The sequence below is a fragment of the Heterodontus francisci genome, chromosome 16, assembly GCF_036365525.1.
Source record: "Heterodontus francisci isolate sHetFra1 chromosome 16, sHetFra1.hap1, whole genome shotgun sequence".
In the NCBI taxonomy this organism is placed as follows: Eukaryota; Metazoa; Chordata; class Chondrichthyes; order Heterodontiformes; family Heterodontidae; genus Heterodontus; species Heterodontus francisci.
The window spans coordinates 85,806,416-85,823,714 of record NC_090386.1 but is presented as its reverse complement, the minus strand read 5'-3'; the positions used below and the strand labels follow the sequence as shown (position 1 = coordinate 85,823,714).

Genomic DNA, 17,299 nt, shown 5'->3' with positions numbered 1-17,299 from the left:
ACACAGACTGATAGAAATGTTCATATATACATTCTTTATACAAACAACATCCTATGGGTCTAATTCTCAGCCACTGCAGACAGCGAATGGGGTGGGCATGCATCATGTGCCCAATCCTCAACCAGTATTACCTGTAGTCCTGCCTCAATGGCACGATTCCCAGAAAGTTGGCCGCGGTTTCATGCCCACAGTTGCACAGAAGAACAACCGAGGCCACGTCCAGCTATGCCCTTTGCGGCCAACCAGACCCATTATACTGAAAGTATCCTTCTTCATCACTATGTTAGGGATGACAACTAATTATTGTGCTTTTTTTAAAAAGAGCATACAAAACAAGATTATTTTTATATGAAGTTTTGGAATGCTGGCCAGCTGGGGCAGCTATAAACTCTTTGCTCTGATGCTCAAAACATTTTCTAGTGTAGTGAACCATTTAGTATTCACATAGACTGGAGAAACATGCAGAAGTAGCTGGTGGTGGCCTCAACCACATCCAAGGCTCCAGTGGGTGAATATAATGGATGCTGTGGCACTGAGCCAAACAGAGCAGGAAAGGGTCACTTTGGATTCCCCGAGTTCAATGATATGAAAATTCCTATTCTTGGTTGCTAACCAGTAGCTTCTACTGGAAGTACAGGGGTGGATACCCATGGATTAGGATTAAGTGTGATGGCAATCATGGTCAAACGCTACTCACTACCAGGCTCACACATGAAGAACAGCTGAGGTACCAGAAGGCTGCTGTCTATGCAACTGAGCCACCAACTCTGGAAGGGCAGGGAGTAAGACGTGGAAATTAGAAGCAAAAGGAAATTAAGGAAGCAGCAATAGCAAATTGAAATATTAATGTGAGTTTCGCAGCAGAGGGACCAGGAATGTCCAGATAGATGAGAGTCTGTGGCCCTAACAATCAGAAAATGAATGTAAAGGGTGGGAGTAAAATCTCAAATCCGGCACCCACATGATTGATTGGATCCTCGAGGTACAAGATTCCATTCTTTATTGAGTTGCTGATGTCATTCTCAGAGTACGTGGAAGTTGAGACTTCCTCATAGGCACTGCCCTCGGCTAGTTTCTTGTGCTGCAATAAAGGAAGAGATGTGAGGAATGAATAGTGCAACAGCTAGGGCAGCAATCAGCTCTAATATATATGGTACAGTGAGGTATCTAACGTACAGGGGAGAGCAAGTATCTTTAAATATGGAGACAGCATGTGGCCCTACTATACACAGGTGAGTAAAATAATTTTTGTGATTATCAAGATGCTGGGAAATGGAACTCTTCACATTTCAAATACCCAACACTGAGTACTCTCATAGCTCAGGCACAGCTCAACAGCGACAGAGTACTGCATAATGGCTCATCCTTTCTGCCCCCAAAATGTTCCCCAGCCCAAACTCAGAAGAACACACCCTCCCAGGACCCCAATCACTGCTCCCAAATCTCAGGCATCAAGTCAGCTAAACTCCTTAGAAGACCTTGTTTTTTAAAACCCAACATCTCCCTGTGCAGAGTTGCAAAGCCCAAGTCTCCCCACAATCCCACACCCCAGAATTTCTTTCCCAGTGCTGTCAAGGCCCGGAACCCCTCTTCAAATTCAGCCAATCTTTTTCTTAAAAATTCATTCACAGGATGTGTGCGTCACTGGCAAGGCCAGCATTTATTGCCCATCCCAAGTTGCCCTTAAGAAGGTGGTGATGAGCCACTTTCTTGACAACTGACTTGCTGGCTGAGCCACTTCAGCGGGCAGTTAAGAGTCAACCACATTGCTGTTGGTCTGAAGACACATATAGGCCAACCAGGTAAGGATGGCAGATTTCCTTCCCTAAAAGGACATCATGGACCAGATGTTTTTTTTTTACAACAACCTGGCGGTTTCATGGTCACCAGTACTGACGCTAGCTTTTTATTCCAGATTTATTTACTTAACTAATTTAACTTCCCCAGCTGCCATGGTGGGATCTGAACTCATGTCTCCAGATCATTAGTCTAGACCTCTAGATTACTAGTTCCATAACATAACCACAACACTACCATTCCCAATCTTCAGAGCATCTCTCTCTCCACAGTACTACCAAAGTCAGGCCCCTACCCTCACTGCAGCCATTAACCTCCTCCATCCCTAAACAGTAGACAACCTTCGTAACCTGGTATGTCTTCCTTGAATTATGATGTTTATATAAATATACATGCATAATTACATCCTCAACCAATGGTTCCAATGACCTCTGAACTCCTCACTCAAGAGCTATTTCTTACTGCAATCTCCAACTAGAACCAAATTTAGGTTGTGTCTATAGAGCAGTTTGAGTTGTATAACAAATTGTGGTGAAGTACTGATGGCTACAGATCTGTCCCAATTTTAAGCAATGAATGAGCTGCCACAACAATGAAGGTAACTGATATGGTGGTGAGGGAATGTGGGGGGGGTTCCTCCTGGAGCTGATTGTGACCAAAACACTAAATAAAATCAGTTACAAGAATGCCTTTGTTAATACTTATAGGTAGCTCTCTAGATGCGATGTGTCAGTCAGCTTGGCATATCTTAAAAGAAGGAAGCAGTGTGGTTTGAAAATTTGTCACCTTTCACCACACCATCATTAAACAGATCAAAGCAAAGAGCTGAACTTAATAATTATGGCTAACCTTAATCAGGAATTTCCTCCTCAGCTGATTGGGTGACGGAAGCCCGTCTGCAGTGATGTCGACCGGTTTGGTCAGCAGCATGTCGCCAAACACTTTCTTGAAGACGTTAGCCATGTTTCGCTGTTGAACTATACTACAGTGGTCTTCGATAGATAGGATTACAGGATACCTGCCAAATAATTCAGAACACAAGGGTTAAGATTCTAAGGGTTGGCACACACGAGCACCAGGAATTCAGCTGATCCAAGGTTGATTGTGACATGTTCCCTAGCTACCTCAGGCCACATTGAACGTTGCCTCATCTTGCTCTAATTTTCACTCTCCAGCTACTGAGGTCCACCAACACTGCTGCCAATTTCTTTCACCAAGCCCTTCAAAGATAGCAGCTAAATTAGCCTATCCAGCACTTAAAGCAGAGCTGCCAAACTCCTGCAAACCTTTGCAGCACAGTTATAAAATCCTAATCTACACAGGAATAACTGGCTTTTAAAGCAAATCAAGGAATTTCTGCACTCCACAAGCAATGCAGGACTGTTTTCTAAATGAATGCGTGATGTTTTTGTGCCATTTATTTCTCTTGACTAAGTGCAGTAAAGGCTCACTAGCTTCAAGGCCTCTATCAATGTCTATGTGGCACCTCCTTACAGTGGCATGCTTGAGATTAGAGGAAACAAATTGGTGTGCCACCTGTCTGTGTCACCTTGCACAGGTCACAGCAAGATAATTACAGGCGAGGAAGGTCATTTGACCCATCTTAGCTCATCCATCCAGAATGACCCTAAAGTCTCTCCATTGCCGCATCCAATTGGATCTTAAATGATTCCGAGATCTTTGTTTTTACAAGTCTATCTGAGAGTCCACTCCTACGGCTGGATTTTACCAACCCCCTGATGTTGGAGGTTATGGCGGGGAGGCCCAGAAAGTACCTCCGGGAGAGGCCCGCCACAGGCCCCGACGCCGGGAAGGCCCTGCCTCCTATTACCAGCGATGGCGAGGCCTCATGGTGGCACCCCCACCGCTTGGCGACGGAAACCTAATTAAAATATGTTAATTTATTTAAATTAAAGAATTAATATCTACCTCAGTGCGACGGCTGTCCTGCTGCCATAATCCAGCCGGTTGCTGGAACACCCGCACCTTCGGATCTCCGACCAGAGAGGGGACTCCGACTGGTGGGGAGAGGGGAGGAGTTAGGTTTTCAGGGCGGGGGGGAGCGGGGAAAACACTTGCCATTGGTGGAGGGGATGGTGGGAAGGGGTTGAAGGTTAAAGTGAATAAAGTTCAGGAGGAAAGGTTGGGATCGGAAGAAAAGTCTTTTGCTAGGAAAGGCCAATCAATAAAGTGTGTAGTCATTGGGGGGGTGGGGGGATTGAAACTCTTATTTAACTTTTCCCTTTAATTTTTTTTCAGGTAAGGTAACTTTAAATATTTAAATTTAAATGAAGGGCTGGAAGCCCTTTAAAAATGGTGCCGGCGCCAGGCGCATTGCCGCGGACGGAGAGCCGGTCCCTTCTATGTCATCGGGGGTGGGCGGTCTGTCCCTTCCATGTAAATGAGCCGCCGCGCTAAATATCGCGGTGGCTCAGCGGTGCAGATCTCCCGCGTGCGCTGCGCCATTTTTGAAGCTCGCCAAGATCGTCGGCGAGCAGGAAAAATCCTGCCCCTGGTGTGAGTTACTCTACATTGTGAAGAAAAACGTTGCGGTATTAGCCTTAAGTTTGCCTTTTTAACATGTGATCTCCTACTCTCACAATTTAAGATAATTTTCCACTTTTACCTCTTCAGCACCATTTATAATCTTAAATACCATTATATGAACACTTCTCAACTTCTTTTCCAGGTTGAAGAACTCAGGATTCTCCGGTGTTTCCTGATAAACCCAGACCTCTAACAATGTGCATCTGCCTTATATTCTTCTTTTGGGCCTCCTTATCTCGAGAGACAATGGATACGCGCCTGGAGGTGGTCAGTGGTTTGTGAAGCAGCGCCTGGAGTGGCTATATAGAATTACACAAAATGTACAGCACAGAAACAGGCCATTCAGCCCAACTGGTGCATGTTGGTTATTATGCTCCACACGAGCCTCCTCCCACTCTCATCCTCGAACCCCAACATCATATCCTTCTATTCCTTTTTTCCTCATGTGTTTATCTAGTTTCCCCTTAAATGCATCTATGCTATTCACCTGAACTACTCCTTGTGGTAGCAAGTTCCATATTCAAACCACTCAGTATTACATTGGAAACAGGCTATTCGGCCCAACTAGTCCATGTTGGCATTTATGCTTCAGTTGAGCCTCCTCCATCTTTCCTCAGCTAAGTCTCAGCGTAACCCTCTATTCCCTTCTCGCTTATATGCTAGTCCAACCTCCCCTTAAATGCATCTATACTATGCACTTCAACCATTCCCTATGGTAGTGAGTTCCACATTCTCACCAGTCTTTGGGTAAAGAAGTTTCTCCTGAATTCCCTACTGGATTTATTAGTGACCTCTTATATCATGGCCTCTAGTTTTCGAACTCCCCTGCAAGTGGGAACATCTTCTTTACACATACCCTATTAACCCCATTCATAATCTTAAAGACTTCTATCAGATCGCCCATCGGCCTTCTCTTTTCTAAAGGAAAGAGCCCCTTGCACCACATCCAGGGCTTCAATGTCTCCCTTGTGTCTCATTGACCGGAGGTGGGCATGTTCAAGGTGCTGTCTGACCAAAGCACTGTACAGTTTGACCATAAGTTGCTCTGATTTCCATGCTACTGTATTACCTTTGTAGTTCACTATTTTATTGGCTTTACTGATTGCTGCTTTCACGCAGAGGGCTTTTTTCCTTTTTTTTTTAAAAGAGATACAGCACTGAAACAGGCCCTTCGGCCCACCGAGTCTGTGCCGACCAACAACCACCCATTTATACTAATCCTACATTAACCCCATATTCCCTACCACATCCCCACCATTCTCCCACCACCTACCTACACTCGGGGCAATTTACAATGGCCAATTTACCTATCAACCTGCAAGTCTTTGGCGGTGGGAGGAAACCGGAGCACCGGCGGAAACCCACGCGGTCACAGGGAGAACTTGCAAACTCTGCACAGACAGTATCCAGAACTAAACCCGGGTCGCTAGAACTGTGAGGCTGCGGTGCTAACCACTGTGCTACTGTGCCGCCCCAATGCTCTGCATTAGTTGGATACGTTGAGTGTTGTGACCAACGCACTGCATCATCACCCACCTTATACACTCAAGGATACAATTTCAGACCGGGCAAGCTCACATTCAAAAACTTAACCCACTTGTACTATATTCCTGCATGCGCTACTGTCACACACTGGTTAAAATGGTTATTATGTGTAAAAATTGCACACTGGGGAAAGCAGTGTATCAAACATTCATATCTGAACTTCAGCAATCAGAAGTCCTACCTACTGATGTTTCGAAAAGCTTAGGAAAGAGAAAGATCAATATTCTCTGTAGTTTACTGCACAGACATCTAATCTCACTTGCACATTAGCAAAGCACTGGACAGGTGGGAAAGGATCTCAGATCCCAACCTTAAGCAGCAGAAAACAGAAGCAAGCTCCCTCAAGAAACACTCTAAAATTATATTGGCGTAATTCTGTAATGTATTGGAGGTAATAGAGCTGCCTTTGAATGCCTGCGGACTTGTAGCAGTGTTTAATGAGCCATCAACATCAGATGCTTGAAATCTGGATTTGGGCCTAATGTTGTATTTAAAGACTGTGCTTAAACTGGAGGATATCGTCGTAGCAGCAGTAAGGGAAGTCTGCCAGCAAATTCAAAATAACCACGCAAGAGAAATGTTGGACTGAAGAAGTCCATTTCTTTATATCTGGATTTGTTCACCTCAAGAACAGGCAAGTAAAGGCAAGAGGCAAGGATGTGAGGGTCCCTGAGAGGGTGCAGAGGAGATTTACTAGAGTAGTTCTAGGGATTTTAGTTACATGGTTAGGTTGGAAAAACTGGGGTTTTTCTCCTTAGAGAAAAGAAGATTGAGGGGAGATTTAATAGAGGTATACAAGATTATGACAGGTTTAGATAAATTAGACAAGGAAAAACTGTTCCCGCTAACTAAGAACGAGGGGACACAGATGGAAGGTTTTGGGCAAGAGATGCAGGGGGAATATGAGGAAGAACTTTTTTGCGCAGCAGGTTGTAATGCTCTGAAACTCGCTGCCCACAAGGGTGATGGAAGCGGAGACAATCACTGACTTGAAAAGGAAGTTGGATGGCCACTTGAAGGAAAAAGACTTGCAGGGCTTTGGGGTTCGAGTTGGGTCATAATGACCTCTTGGGTTATTATTTCAGCCACACTGCTCTGCAGGAAGACAGGGGTGCGTTACCAATGGAAGTCAGGAGGAGGGTAAAGTTGGAGCTGACTTCTCAATAGGCTCAGTGCGGTTGACTACAGAGCAGGGATGGGGAAAACCATTCCTCCCATGGCTGCCAAAGTTCAAGGAAGATTTTACACATAATGAAAGAATAAAAATACTAAGAAGATTGAAAGTAAATCACAATGAAGAGAGAAAAAGAAAATGGAACGGTTTAAATTCTGTCAGATTTTCGCCACACACAATGCCAACAGAATACAATTAACTCCAAATGGACAGAATGACTGATGTAATGTTGTTGACCGAGTGCTTCTGCTCATGTTTAAAGCGGACAACACAAGATTATCGTGATAACAAAAGGAGATCTTACTCTGAAGTCACAAAGGCATGCTCCTTGATTGTGGTCAGGACATCATTAAATTTGATTTTTGAAGTCAGAGTGTGGCCATGGTAGATAACTGGCATTCCATCAGGTCCATCCCAACAATCCACTGTAAGAGAGGTTACAACTGGTTCAATATTTGTATAAAGCTGAGGATCGCACCTAAAGGACACCCAGTACTGGAAGGTGCTCATCAATCGAACACAAGCCTGTGCTTCAAGGGACAAGTGGAAGAGAAAAAAAGAGACAACTTTTAATTGTGACTATCTTATAAAATTCTATCCTTAATTCCTCCTTTTAGATTCAACCTTCTAAAAAATTCAGGCAGTCAATGCTCACCACTGAAATGTCTCTTTGGTGGGAGGACAGATTCAAGTCTTTAACTGCCAATATACATTCTTAATCTGAACACAAATGTGTGCATTTTTCACAGGTCTGCATGCCTGCTGAGACACTTTTCTTATACTCTTTGAGCTACTTCTGAATTTAGGTTATTCTAACTACTCAAGTTTGCTGGAAACTGATTTCCAATAAAAAAAAATTACTCAAATTCTTTAATACCAGCAGTGAGATAATATTCTCATCCGATCGGTCCTGCCTGGGTTCAGGTTCAGATCCCTGAGGGGAACAGACAAGGTAATAAACCATTTATGCTTTCCTTATCTCTATCTGTCCTAACAGTGGTTTCCGTTTTTGCATAAAATAATTCATACATGCCACAAGAAGACATTTTATTTACTTACATTCAATACACCGGCATCCCATTCTCAGGCAGCGAGCATAGGCTTCCAATGAGGACTCGCTGGAGAACTGATCTCCAGTTAGGTAACTGCAACAGAGATAGCAGGAGCCACGTAGACAGGCAGAAATGTTCACAGTTGACGAATATAAAAGAGCAATCATTTCCACAGGCAGTGGATTCAGTGAATCTTAAATGGTACATTATTGACTCAGCTGTGTGTGTTTTTTAATGAATGGACAGCACATTCATTCATTCACCACAGGGGCTGAAACTGACCATGTCCTTGGCTACCAGATTCAGGCCTCTTGCAAACCTCGTGAGTGCACGATTCAGATGTTGGGGTGGAAATTTGTCTCGGAGAGTGGCGCAGAACGGGTGGTATCGGATTGGCTGCCTGTTATATGCAGCATCTGATATTAAGTTCCATCGCAGTCAATGGAATTAAATATTCAGGTGCTGTGTACTAACAGGCAGCCGATCTGATACCGCCCATTCTGTGCCACTGTCCAAGACTAATTTTTACCCCGTAGAGTTAACACCATTGCGTCAAGCAGAATACTGCATTGTGGACATCACACGCACCGCACAGAAATGCCTCTATATCCAGATGTTGCACCGTTAGTCACTGTCATATGACACTGATGATACTGCTGCTCAAGCCAGTTTGTTGAAACTGTTTTATCGATTTGCGAGAATGTGGGTGACGTTAGCAAGGCCAGCATTTACTGCCCATCCCTAGATGCCGAGAAGGTGTTGTTGAGCCACCTTCTTGAACCACTGTGTATTGATGGTGCTGCCACGATAACATTAGGTACAGAGCCCAGTGGAAAGTGACAATCTGTTGTGATTTTTTCTTTTTAAAAGACTTATTTATTTGGAAGTGCAGCTGAAAAGAGAGTCTTCCTGCTACCTTTGATCCGCAACAACATGAATTTCTGCTGCCCTGTATAATTATCTCAATGAAACATATAAGATTCTGAGAGGGTTTGACAGGGTAGATGCTGAGAGACTGTTTCCCCTAGCTGAACAGTCTAGGAATCATAGTCGCAGGATAAGGGGTCGGCTATTTAGGACTGACTTGAGGAGAAATTTCTTCGCAGGGTTAGTTGTGAATCTTTGAAATTCTCTACCCCAGAGGGCTGTGAATGCTCAGTCGTTGAGTAGATTCAAGACTGAGATCAAAAGCGTTTTGAGTACTAAGGGAACCAAGGGATAGGGGGCTAGGGCAGCAAAGCGGAGTTAAGGCAGGAGATCAGCTATAATCTTACTGAATGCTGAGCAGGCTTGAGCGGCCGTATGGCCTATTCCCGCTGTTATTTCTTAGGGCTTGCAAGGTGACACATGCCCCATTACTGCAATGAAAGTTTAAGCTACTTGATAGAATAATATCTTTCCTTCCTGCTGCCCCCAACGTACATTTCAAACAGGTTTTTTATATCACCTTTGCACCCAGAGCTATGTTGCTTCACTTCCTGTTTACAGTCCTATCTCTGTCCACGATACTGAAAGTGACAGCAACAGATACGGCCGACAGCAGATACTAGCTCATGCACTCTGTCATTCACAATCACAGCCAGCAGGAGGAGGAGGTATCTAGCACAACAATAAAAACAAAGGAGCCTGCCAGAACATAGGGCCAGGAACCACTTATCTAGCAACCCACACTCGCCAGTTAGCCCAGTGCTGGCCAATTAGCTTCAGCATGGTTCTGCTTCCAGGAGTTTTGGATACAGAACCCCTTTAGCAAAAATGACTGCTAACATCAGCAATTTGATCCCTATTCTAAGTGGAGATAGCTGATCTCAAATGGTTAGGTGGTATGGACACTATAATTGTCCTCTGCACCCCTGGGTTCCCAGGGTTCGACCAGGGTTTCCCCACTCCAGATCACTAACCAGCAACTCCTGCTGCAAAATGTGTGTGCAAAGAAGAGACACCAGGTGAAGGAGGATTGGGCTTTGTGATAAAAGGCCACTTAGGCCGCATAGCGACGAGGCAGTCTGTACCTGTGGAACTGTATCCTTTAGAAGAGGGGAGCAGAGCAAAGTTTAGGATGGAGAAAATCTACTCCAAAGGAGAGGCACTGACTAAAAAGCACACTGGTGGCACGGTTACTTTAAAAGCACTTTGCAGTTTTCTGGTGAATTTTTAAGAGTTTGATGCAAATGGGCTGGCGACAACGCAGAGCTACTCCATTCGGCAGAGCCATTCGGTGTGATTACTCACGTGTTATGAGATGATGAGATCCAGTAATGAGATAAGGGGCTGCTCATCTCTTCCAGGCACACCTGATCAAACCTACAATCCCAAATGGAGTTTTCTTTGGAAAACAGGAAAGTCAGGAACTGAAAGGATAACGAAATAAACAGTCAAAGGTTCTGAGCAGCAATGATTCCCCAGCCCCAGTTCACCTCCTCCAATAAGAGCTACGACTGGTCTTAGCAAAAGGCCCTAGCAACACTCCCATCGCTTTACTCTGTCAGTGCCAATGCAAGTCAAGCCCCCGTAGAATAAAATAGATGTACCTGCTCCATAACAAGCCATTTGAGCTGCAGTTATATGGTCACATTCTCTGCTCCCCTAGCACTGGCCTTCTCCTCGCCCCTTGACTCCACCACTAGCAGCTGATCATTCAGCCACTATGCTCTTCCCCTCTGAAACTATACCCACCTCCCTGCCCGTTTTAAAAAACCTCCTCAAAACCATCGCGCTCTCTCTCCATTTAGCTCCCCCCTAGCCCAGTGTCCCCTTTGCTCCTTCTGTAAAGCACTCTGTGACAACTCCTCACATGCAGGTAGATGCTCCAAAGTGATTTCTTGCAGTTGACACGACTTCCACGCAAGACTAAAGCAAGATTGTGACATCAGTCTCGTAGGCTGTATCACATTTTTTTTTATTCAATCACAGGATGTGGGCATCATTGGTAAGGTCAGAATTTAATGCCCTTGAGAAGATGGCAGTGAGACACCGTCTTGAATAGAACTGAATGGTCAATTCAGAGGGCAGTTAAGAGTCAACCCCATTGCTGTGGGTCAGGAATCACATATAGGCCAGACCAGGTAAGAACAGCAGATTTCCTTCCTGAAAGGACATCAGATAACTAGATGGGTTTTTACAATAATCCAGTCCTTTCATGGTCACTATTACTGATACTAGCTTATATTCCAGATTTATCTCATTGAATTTAATTTCCCTTATTGCAATAGGATTTGAACTCATACCACCAGATCATTAGCACAGGCCTCTAATTACTAGTCCAGTAACATAACCACTACATGACCATACATCAATTGATCCATGTGTGAAATATCATTCCAATCCATTGCAACGAGTGGTAGAGAGATCTTCCCCGGATGCTGTATCAACGGAAACTTACAAACTTACAAAGGCAGAGATTGATCGATTTTTATTGGGTAAAGGTATCAAAGTTATGGAGCAAAAGCAGGCAAATGGAGATCAGGTACAGATCAGCTGTGATCTATTTGAAGGGGGCGCTGAATGGCCTACTCCTATTCCTATGTTCCAAAGTCACATTTGAGAAGTAACTCTTGGGAGAATTTTGGAACTTCATATGCAACTCTTTCTACAGGAAGCATCGCACCCCCCACTTTCAGAACATTACAAATTAGCCTCCCAGAATGATGAGCTTTGCACAAGTGTCCGAAGCACACGGATACAGAGCTCTGCTTTCAATCAGTATAATGCACACCCAGCAGTATAACTCAGGTGTGGCAGCTGAGCAAAGTACTCTAGATCAGTGGTTCACAAACAGGGGTCTGTAGAGGCTTTCCAGGAGGTCTGCGAGAGTGTATCAAGCAAGGCTGGCCTTAGTGGGTGGGCAACATGGGCAGCCAGGTACAGGCTTGGTGCAAGCTAGGAGGCAGAAGCAGAATGCGGTCGCTATATGCGCAGTGCAGTGTCTCACTTAGGAGGGGAATGCGCATGGTGGAGTGCTGAGAATGGCACAGAGATCAGTATATCTGTAAGTAAATACCTGCTTTCTTAAAAGGATTATTACAACACACTTTACATGCAGCACTTTCATATTCTGAGTATTATATATTATTATCATTTTGATGGGGGAATCTGTGGTTACTAATCCATTTGAAAAGGGGTCCATCAACCAAAAAAGTTTAAGAACCATTGCTCCAGGGATTGCAAGGACACCAGTACCTAGAATACAGAGAACACAGTAGAAGCCAGTGGAATTGGGCTCCTGTTTTCTTTCAGAAATTGTCTTGTTTCTACTCCATTGCGATTGCAAACTTGAGCCACTGCTCCACAAAATGGCAGATGCTTTCCATACAACAGTGCTACCTTTTTCCAATGTGTGGACTGGTGTTTAACAGATTTTTTCAAGACTATCCCTATAAAGATGCCAACTCTTGCTGGGGCAGCTAACCCACAGGCAGTAAGGCCAGTTAAAGCAACGCAAATGCTATCTAAGCTGAGATAGGCCAGCTCAACAAAGACCAGGTATCAACATGAATGCACTCCTGATCTGCATGGCTCGGTACCAGTGGTGCATTCACCTGTCAGGAGGGCATATTACCGAGTTTTGCACATTTTGAGTAAAACCTGCATTGACAACACAACAAGCACAAAAATCAAAAAGATAACACTCCAGCATAGTACTGAGGGGGTGCTGCACTGTTAGAGGTGCGTCTTTTGGTTGAGATGTTAAACTGAGGCCCTGTCTGCCTCAGGTGGATGTAAAAGATCCCATAGTACTATTTTGAAGAAGAGGAGGTGCGTTATCCCTGGTTTCCTGGCTGATATTTATGCCTCAATTAACATCACAAAATTAGATTATCTGGAGTAAACTTGCTGTGTGTAAAATTAGCTGCTACGTTTCCCACATTTACAACATTGACTACACTTCAAAAGTACTTAATTGGCTGTAAAGTGGTTTGGGACACCCTATGGTCACGAAAACTGCTATATAAATGCAAGCCTTTAATTTTTTCTTTTCTTTTTGCTTACAGCAGGTGCACTGGGCACCCCTGTTCCTCATTGCTAATTAGGGGGGCAGACGAGTAACTGAAGCCCACAACTAATAGGATGTGCTTCACAGTTGGAGGTAATCTTACCTCATCGAGGTAGAAAAATGGATCCTCGATCTCCCGAAGAGGATCTCGGAGGTAATTGAACATAAACTCCCGCACTTGATGGATATCGGTCGCCCATAATTCCTAGACAATAAAAACAGAACATCCAAATTATTCACGAATGATGTACTTCTTGTAAATTGCACATTATTGAACGTTCAGTCAAGAGGCAGAATCAAAGGCTATGTGAACCATTCTGAAATAGATTTTTCCTACATCCTTATGGGAGACACTTCACTCCCATTTAGAAATTCCATGGTTGCTACTGAACTGGTCCACTGTGCACAGAATTGGTAAGCAGTGGAAATCCTGTTCCAATACATTAGCGCCAAATACTTGCCAATAGGCTGCCCTCCCGTTGATCACTTTTTCATTTTCTCATTCTAGAACTCACGTCGCCTGTTTTCCCCTCCCCCACAGAAAAAGAACAGCTTGTTTAAACTGAAAAAAAGGTTAATGCTAAATGGGAATGCCCTCAAGGTGAATCTTTATTCTGATAAATCTGGCAAGTATGTGGCGATGACAGGCACTGACTAGATCATGCTTCGCTCGAGGGGCTGTTTTTCCGGGGAGGAGGCAGGTGATCATGCTTACCTTCTGATACTCCAAGAGAAATTGCTGAAAATCCTGCAGTGAGATGTGGCTGAGTTCAGGCCTCTCACAGCTCCTGTGGAATAGAAAGATCACAAGTCATAACCCTGGAGCAGCTGGCAAATCACTCTGATCACTCCCTCAGAGAGGGATTACAGGAATATTCCTGCTTGCCTAAACTTAATCAAAAAAGATTGCAAAGCAAAATACTAATTCAGAACAGCACAACTTTGCAATTATTTACAGAGATTCCAACATAACAGAGAGTGGTGTTGATGTGAGCAGTTTGGAACAGAGGTGGGTGGACTGGGAAAATTGACGAAAGTCTGAGTTGATGCGGTTTGGAAGGAAGAATGAGGAGAGGCAATACAATTGAAATGGTACAATTTTAGGAGGTGCAGGAACAGAGACACCTGGGGACTAATATGTATAGAGATGACATGCTGAAAGTACAACACAAGGTATGGTAGATTGACAATCGATTTACAACAGCAGGACGAAAGCCTTAGAGTGTGAGAGCAGCATAAAGATACTATTGCCAAATATGACTGACTGAAGTCCGAGAAATAGTTCTGGGCTCTGGCACAGCTCAGGAGGATCTTATTGTTCTTGGAAACTATAGCAAAGGATTTCAAGCTTCTCTGCATGCGGGATACTTTTCTATGTTGGCAAGAATTTCCTAGCTGGTCTCCAAAGCCAATATTTTACCATATATCTTGAAATATTAACACATTACTGGAGACGCTCTGTCCTAACTTCTGAAGGTGGTAGCATCTACCCATAGAGCAACAAGAGCTCCCATGACATAAAACTTTTGTTTATACAATCCCCACTGCTTACAGTGTTGTATCAGGAAAGTGGCCCTGTTTGCCATTTCTACTAAAGCCAATTACAAAGATGTTTATAAGCATGTAAAGCACCCTGTCTAATTCAGGGCAATCAATAAGCTTTTTGCACCTCTTTAAGGCTTGATTAAGTACAGTTCATCATCTACCCGAGCAGCTTAGTGCCTCAGCACTGCAGTGCCACTGTTTGTACCTGACTTCAACTGCCATTCTGTCAGAGACTTGCGAGAATGGCACTAAGCATCAACAGTAGCTCTCTTCAGCAAAGAAGTGAGATCTATCGGAACTGTGCCGGAGATTAGATAGTGACCTGTGGTCAGCCTGTTTCCATCTAACAGCCAGCAGCTGTGCCCTTTAAACTTCTGAGCCAGCAAAGCAAGGAACCTAGATCAGATGTTGGTACAGTAAGGAAATATCTCTTAAAGGTCTAGACAGACAAGAATTTTTATTTCACTGCATATAGCGGGCAAATCATGTTGACAACCACGTGTCCACTAGAAGCAGTGGGGACTGTAACTGTGATGGAAACCACACCTGCCAGAATGAAGCATATTAATTTTGTCATATGGAACATTATTTTTGAATTGTTACTGGACATTGAACATAACTTCTTTTAAAAGGACCACAGTATAGTGGCTGAAAACATGGCTGCACATATGCATTCTAAAAGATAGTTGCATGGAGAGATAATGGGAATACTCCCTGATTCGATTAGCCAGATGGGTTTTGTCAACAATGATGATCAAGAGACATTGAGAGTCATTGAATGTGTAAGAGCCAGCATTCCAACCACCCCTCGCCCCCTCCCCACTGAGAATGTCTGGTAAGCTTGGAGGAATCCACAAGCCTTGCAGGCGAGGCAGTTTCAAACAAGGAGCTAGTCAAATGACTAACCTGCTGGCCAACCTGGAGTTTTTTGAATTGTGCCTGACATAGAAAGAAAGAGACTGCAATTGAACTTCAAGAAGGTCTCCCTTTCTCTGTCTCTCTCTCACGTAAAGTTCCAGGGACCCACGGAAGTAACTTAAGCCTCAAGACAGAAGACCAGCGAAACAAGTTTGAAAGTGTGCATTGGGCCCCAACGAGAACTGCAAGACTTAACTTCAATCAAAGACTTTACATCTTCACATGCAACTCAAAACCAGTAACTGAACTCCATCTATCATTTCAAACCTTTCCCCTTTAATTCATTCTCCTCCTCTGTCTCAATTTGCATGTGTGTTTATTGCGTATGCATTCTAGCATCACCACGTCACGTATTTTTAATAGTTTTAACTGAGTTAGAGTTTTAAGGTTAATAAATTTACACCTTTTTTGTTTAAATCTGAGAAAACCTGTCTGGTTTATTTTTCTGCAATTACAATTAGAGAGCAGTGAGCAAGGACTCAATGAGGGGAAGTTAAAAACACTGTGTTTGAAAAGTTAAACCCTGTTATGGCCAAACCAGGAAAAGGCTGAGAGGGGAGCCCTAGACCCCTTCCTCACCTGGTCGTATCAGTAACATATAGCACAGGAATAGTTGCTAATAAGTTAAGTATCTGGTGATCTGGAAGACACATTAAAGTGTCTCCCATATCACATTCTCCAAACTGTTTTCAAGTGATTTTGTTCACTTACCTCTGAAGAAAGCGGACCTCCATCTGCAGAGAGAGAAAGACAACAGAATCAGAAACAAATGCTTTTTACATAAATAAATAAACATTGTCCCCCTTGTCCAAACTGTTAGCAATGTGAAATATTATAGCCTGAAAACTGCACCAAGGGTGCTGTTTACTGCTGCCCTCCTGTGATGAATTCCTCTCTTGTTCAAATCTGTTCCTGACGCATTAGGGAAACCTCATTCGGAGCTCAATCCCAACACAGTTACAGTAGCCGATTTAGCCTGTTGAGCGGGAGTTGGAACTTTAAACAATTTTTTTCTCTCTCCCTGTCCTGGACTTGCTTAAAAAGATAGAACTTGCATTTATTTAGCACTTTTCATGATCTCAGGATGTTCCAAAGTGCTTTACAAGCAATGAAATCCCTCTGACGTATAGTCAATAACAGCAACAACTTATATTTATTTAGCAACTTTAATGTAATAAAATGTCCCAAGGCGCTTCACAGGTGCATTATAAAACAAAGTGTGGCACCAAGCCACAGAAAGAGATTTAGGTCAAATGACCAAAAGCTTGGTCAAAGAGGCAGGTTTTAAGGAGCATCTTAAAGGAGGAAAGCGAGGTGGAGAGGTTTAGGAAGGGTATTCCAGAGTTTGGGGCTGAGACAACTGAAGGTACGGCCACCAATGGTGGAACAATTAAAAACAGTGACGCACAAGAGGCCAGATTTAATGGAGCGCAGAGAACTTGGAGGGTTGTGGGGCTGTAGTCACTGTCATAATGTAGGAAATGCGACAGGCAATTTATGCACAGCAAGTCCCACTGCCAGCAATGAGATAAGTGAATGGATAATCAGTTTTACTGATGTTGGTTGAGGGGCAACTATTGTCCAGGACACCAGGGAGAACTCTTCTTTGAATAGTGCCGTGGGATCTTTTATGTCCACATGAGATGACAGTTGGAGCCTTGGTTTCACATCTTATCCGAACAACTGCACCTCAGCTTAGACCATACCAATCCTGACATCAGCAAACTC

General features: G+C 43.8%; 1 protein-coding gene across 1 annotated transcript in view; it reads right to left on the bottom strand.

Moving 5' to 3' along the window:
* LOC137378269 (1-phosphatidylinositol 4,5-bisphosphate phosphodiesterase gamma-1-like) overlaps window positions 1-17,299 on the bottom strand; it is a 144,367-nt gene that overhangs the window by 50,082 nt on the left and 76,986 nt on the right. Inside the window, exons 7-14 of the mRNA XM_068048509.1 lie at window positions 16,283-16,305; window positions 13,824-13,896; window positions 13,212-13,313; window positions 10,348-10,466; window positions 8,123-8,208; window positions 7,368-7,488; window positions 2,647-2,815; window positions 962-1,081 (exon numbers count right to left, since the gene is read on the bottom strand). Of these exons, the coding sequence (XP_067904610.1) occupies window positions 962-1,081; window positions 2,647-2,815; window positions 7,368-7,488; window positions 8,123-8,208; window positions 10,348-10,466; window positions 13,212-13,313; window positions 13,824-13,896; window positions 16,283-16,305 (813 nt within the window). The remainder of the gene's footprint in view (window positions 1-961; window positions 1,082-2,646; window positions 2,816-7,367; window positions 7,489-8,122; window positions 8,209-10,347; window positions 10,467-13,211; window positions 13,314-13,823; window positions 13,897-16,282; window positions 16,306-17,299) is intronic.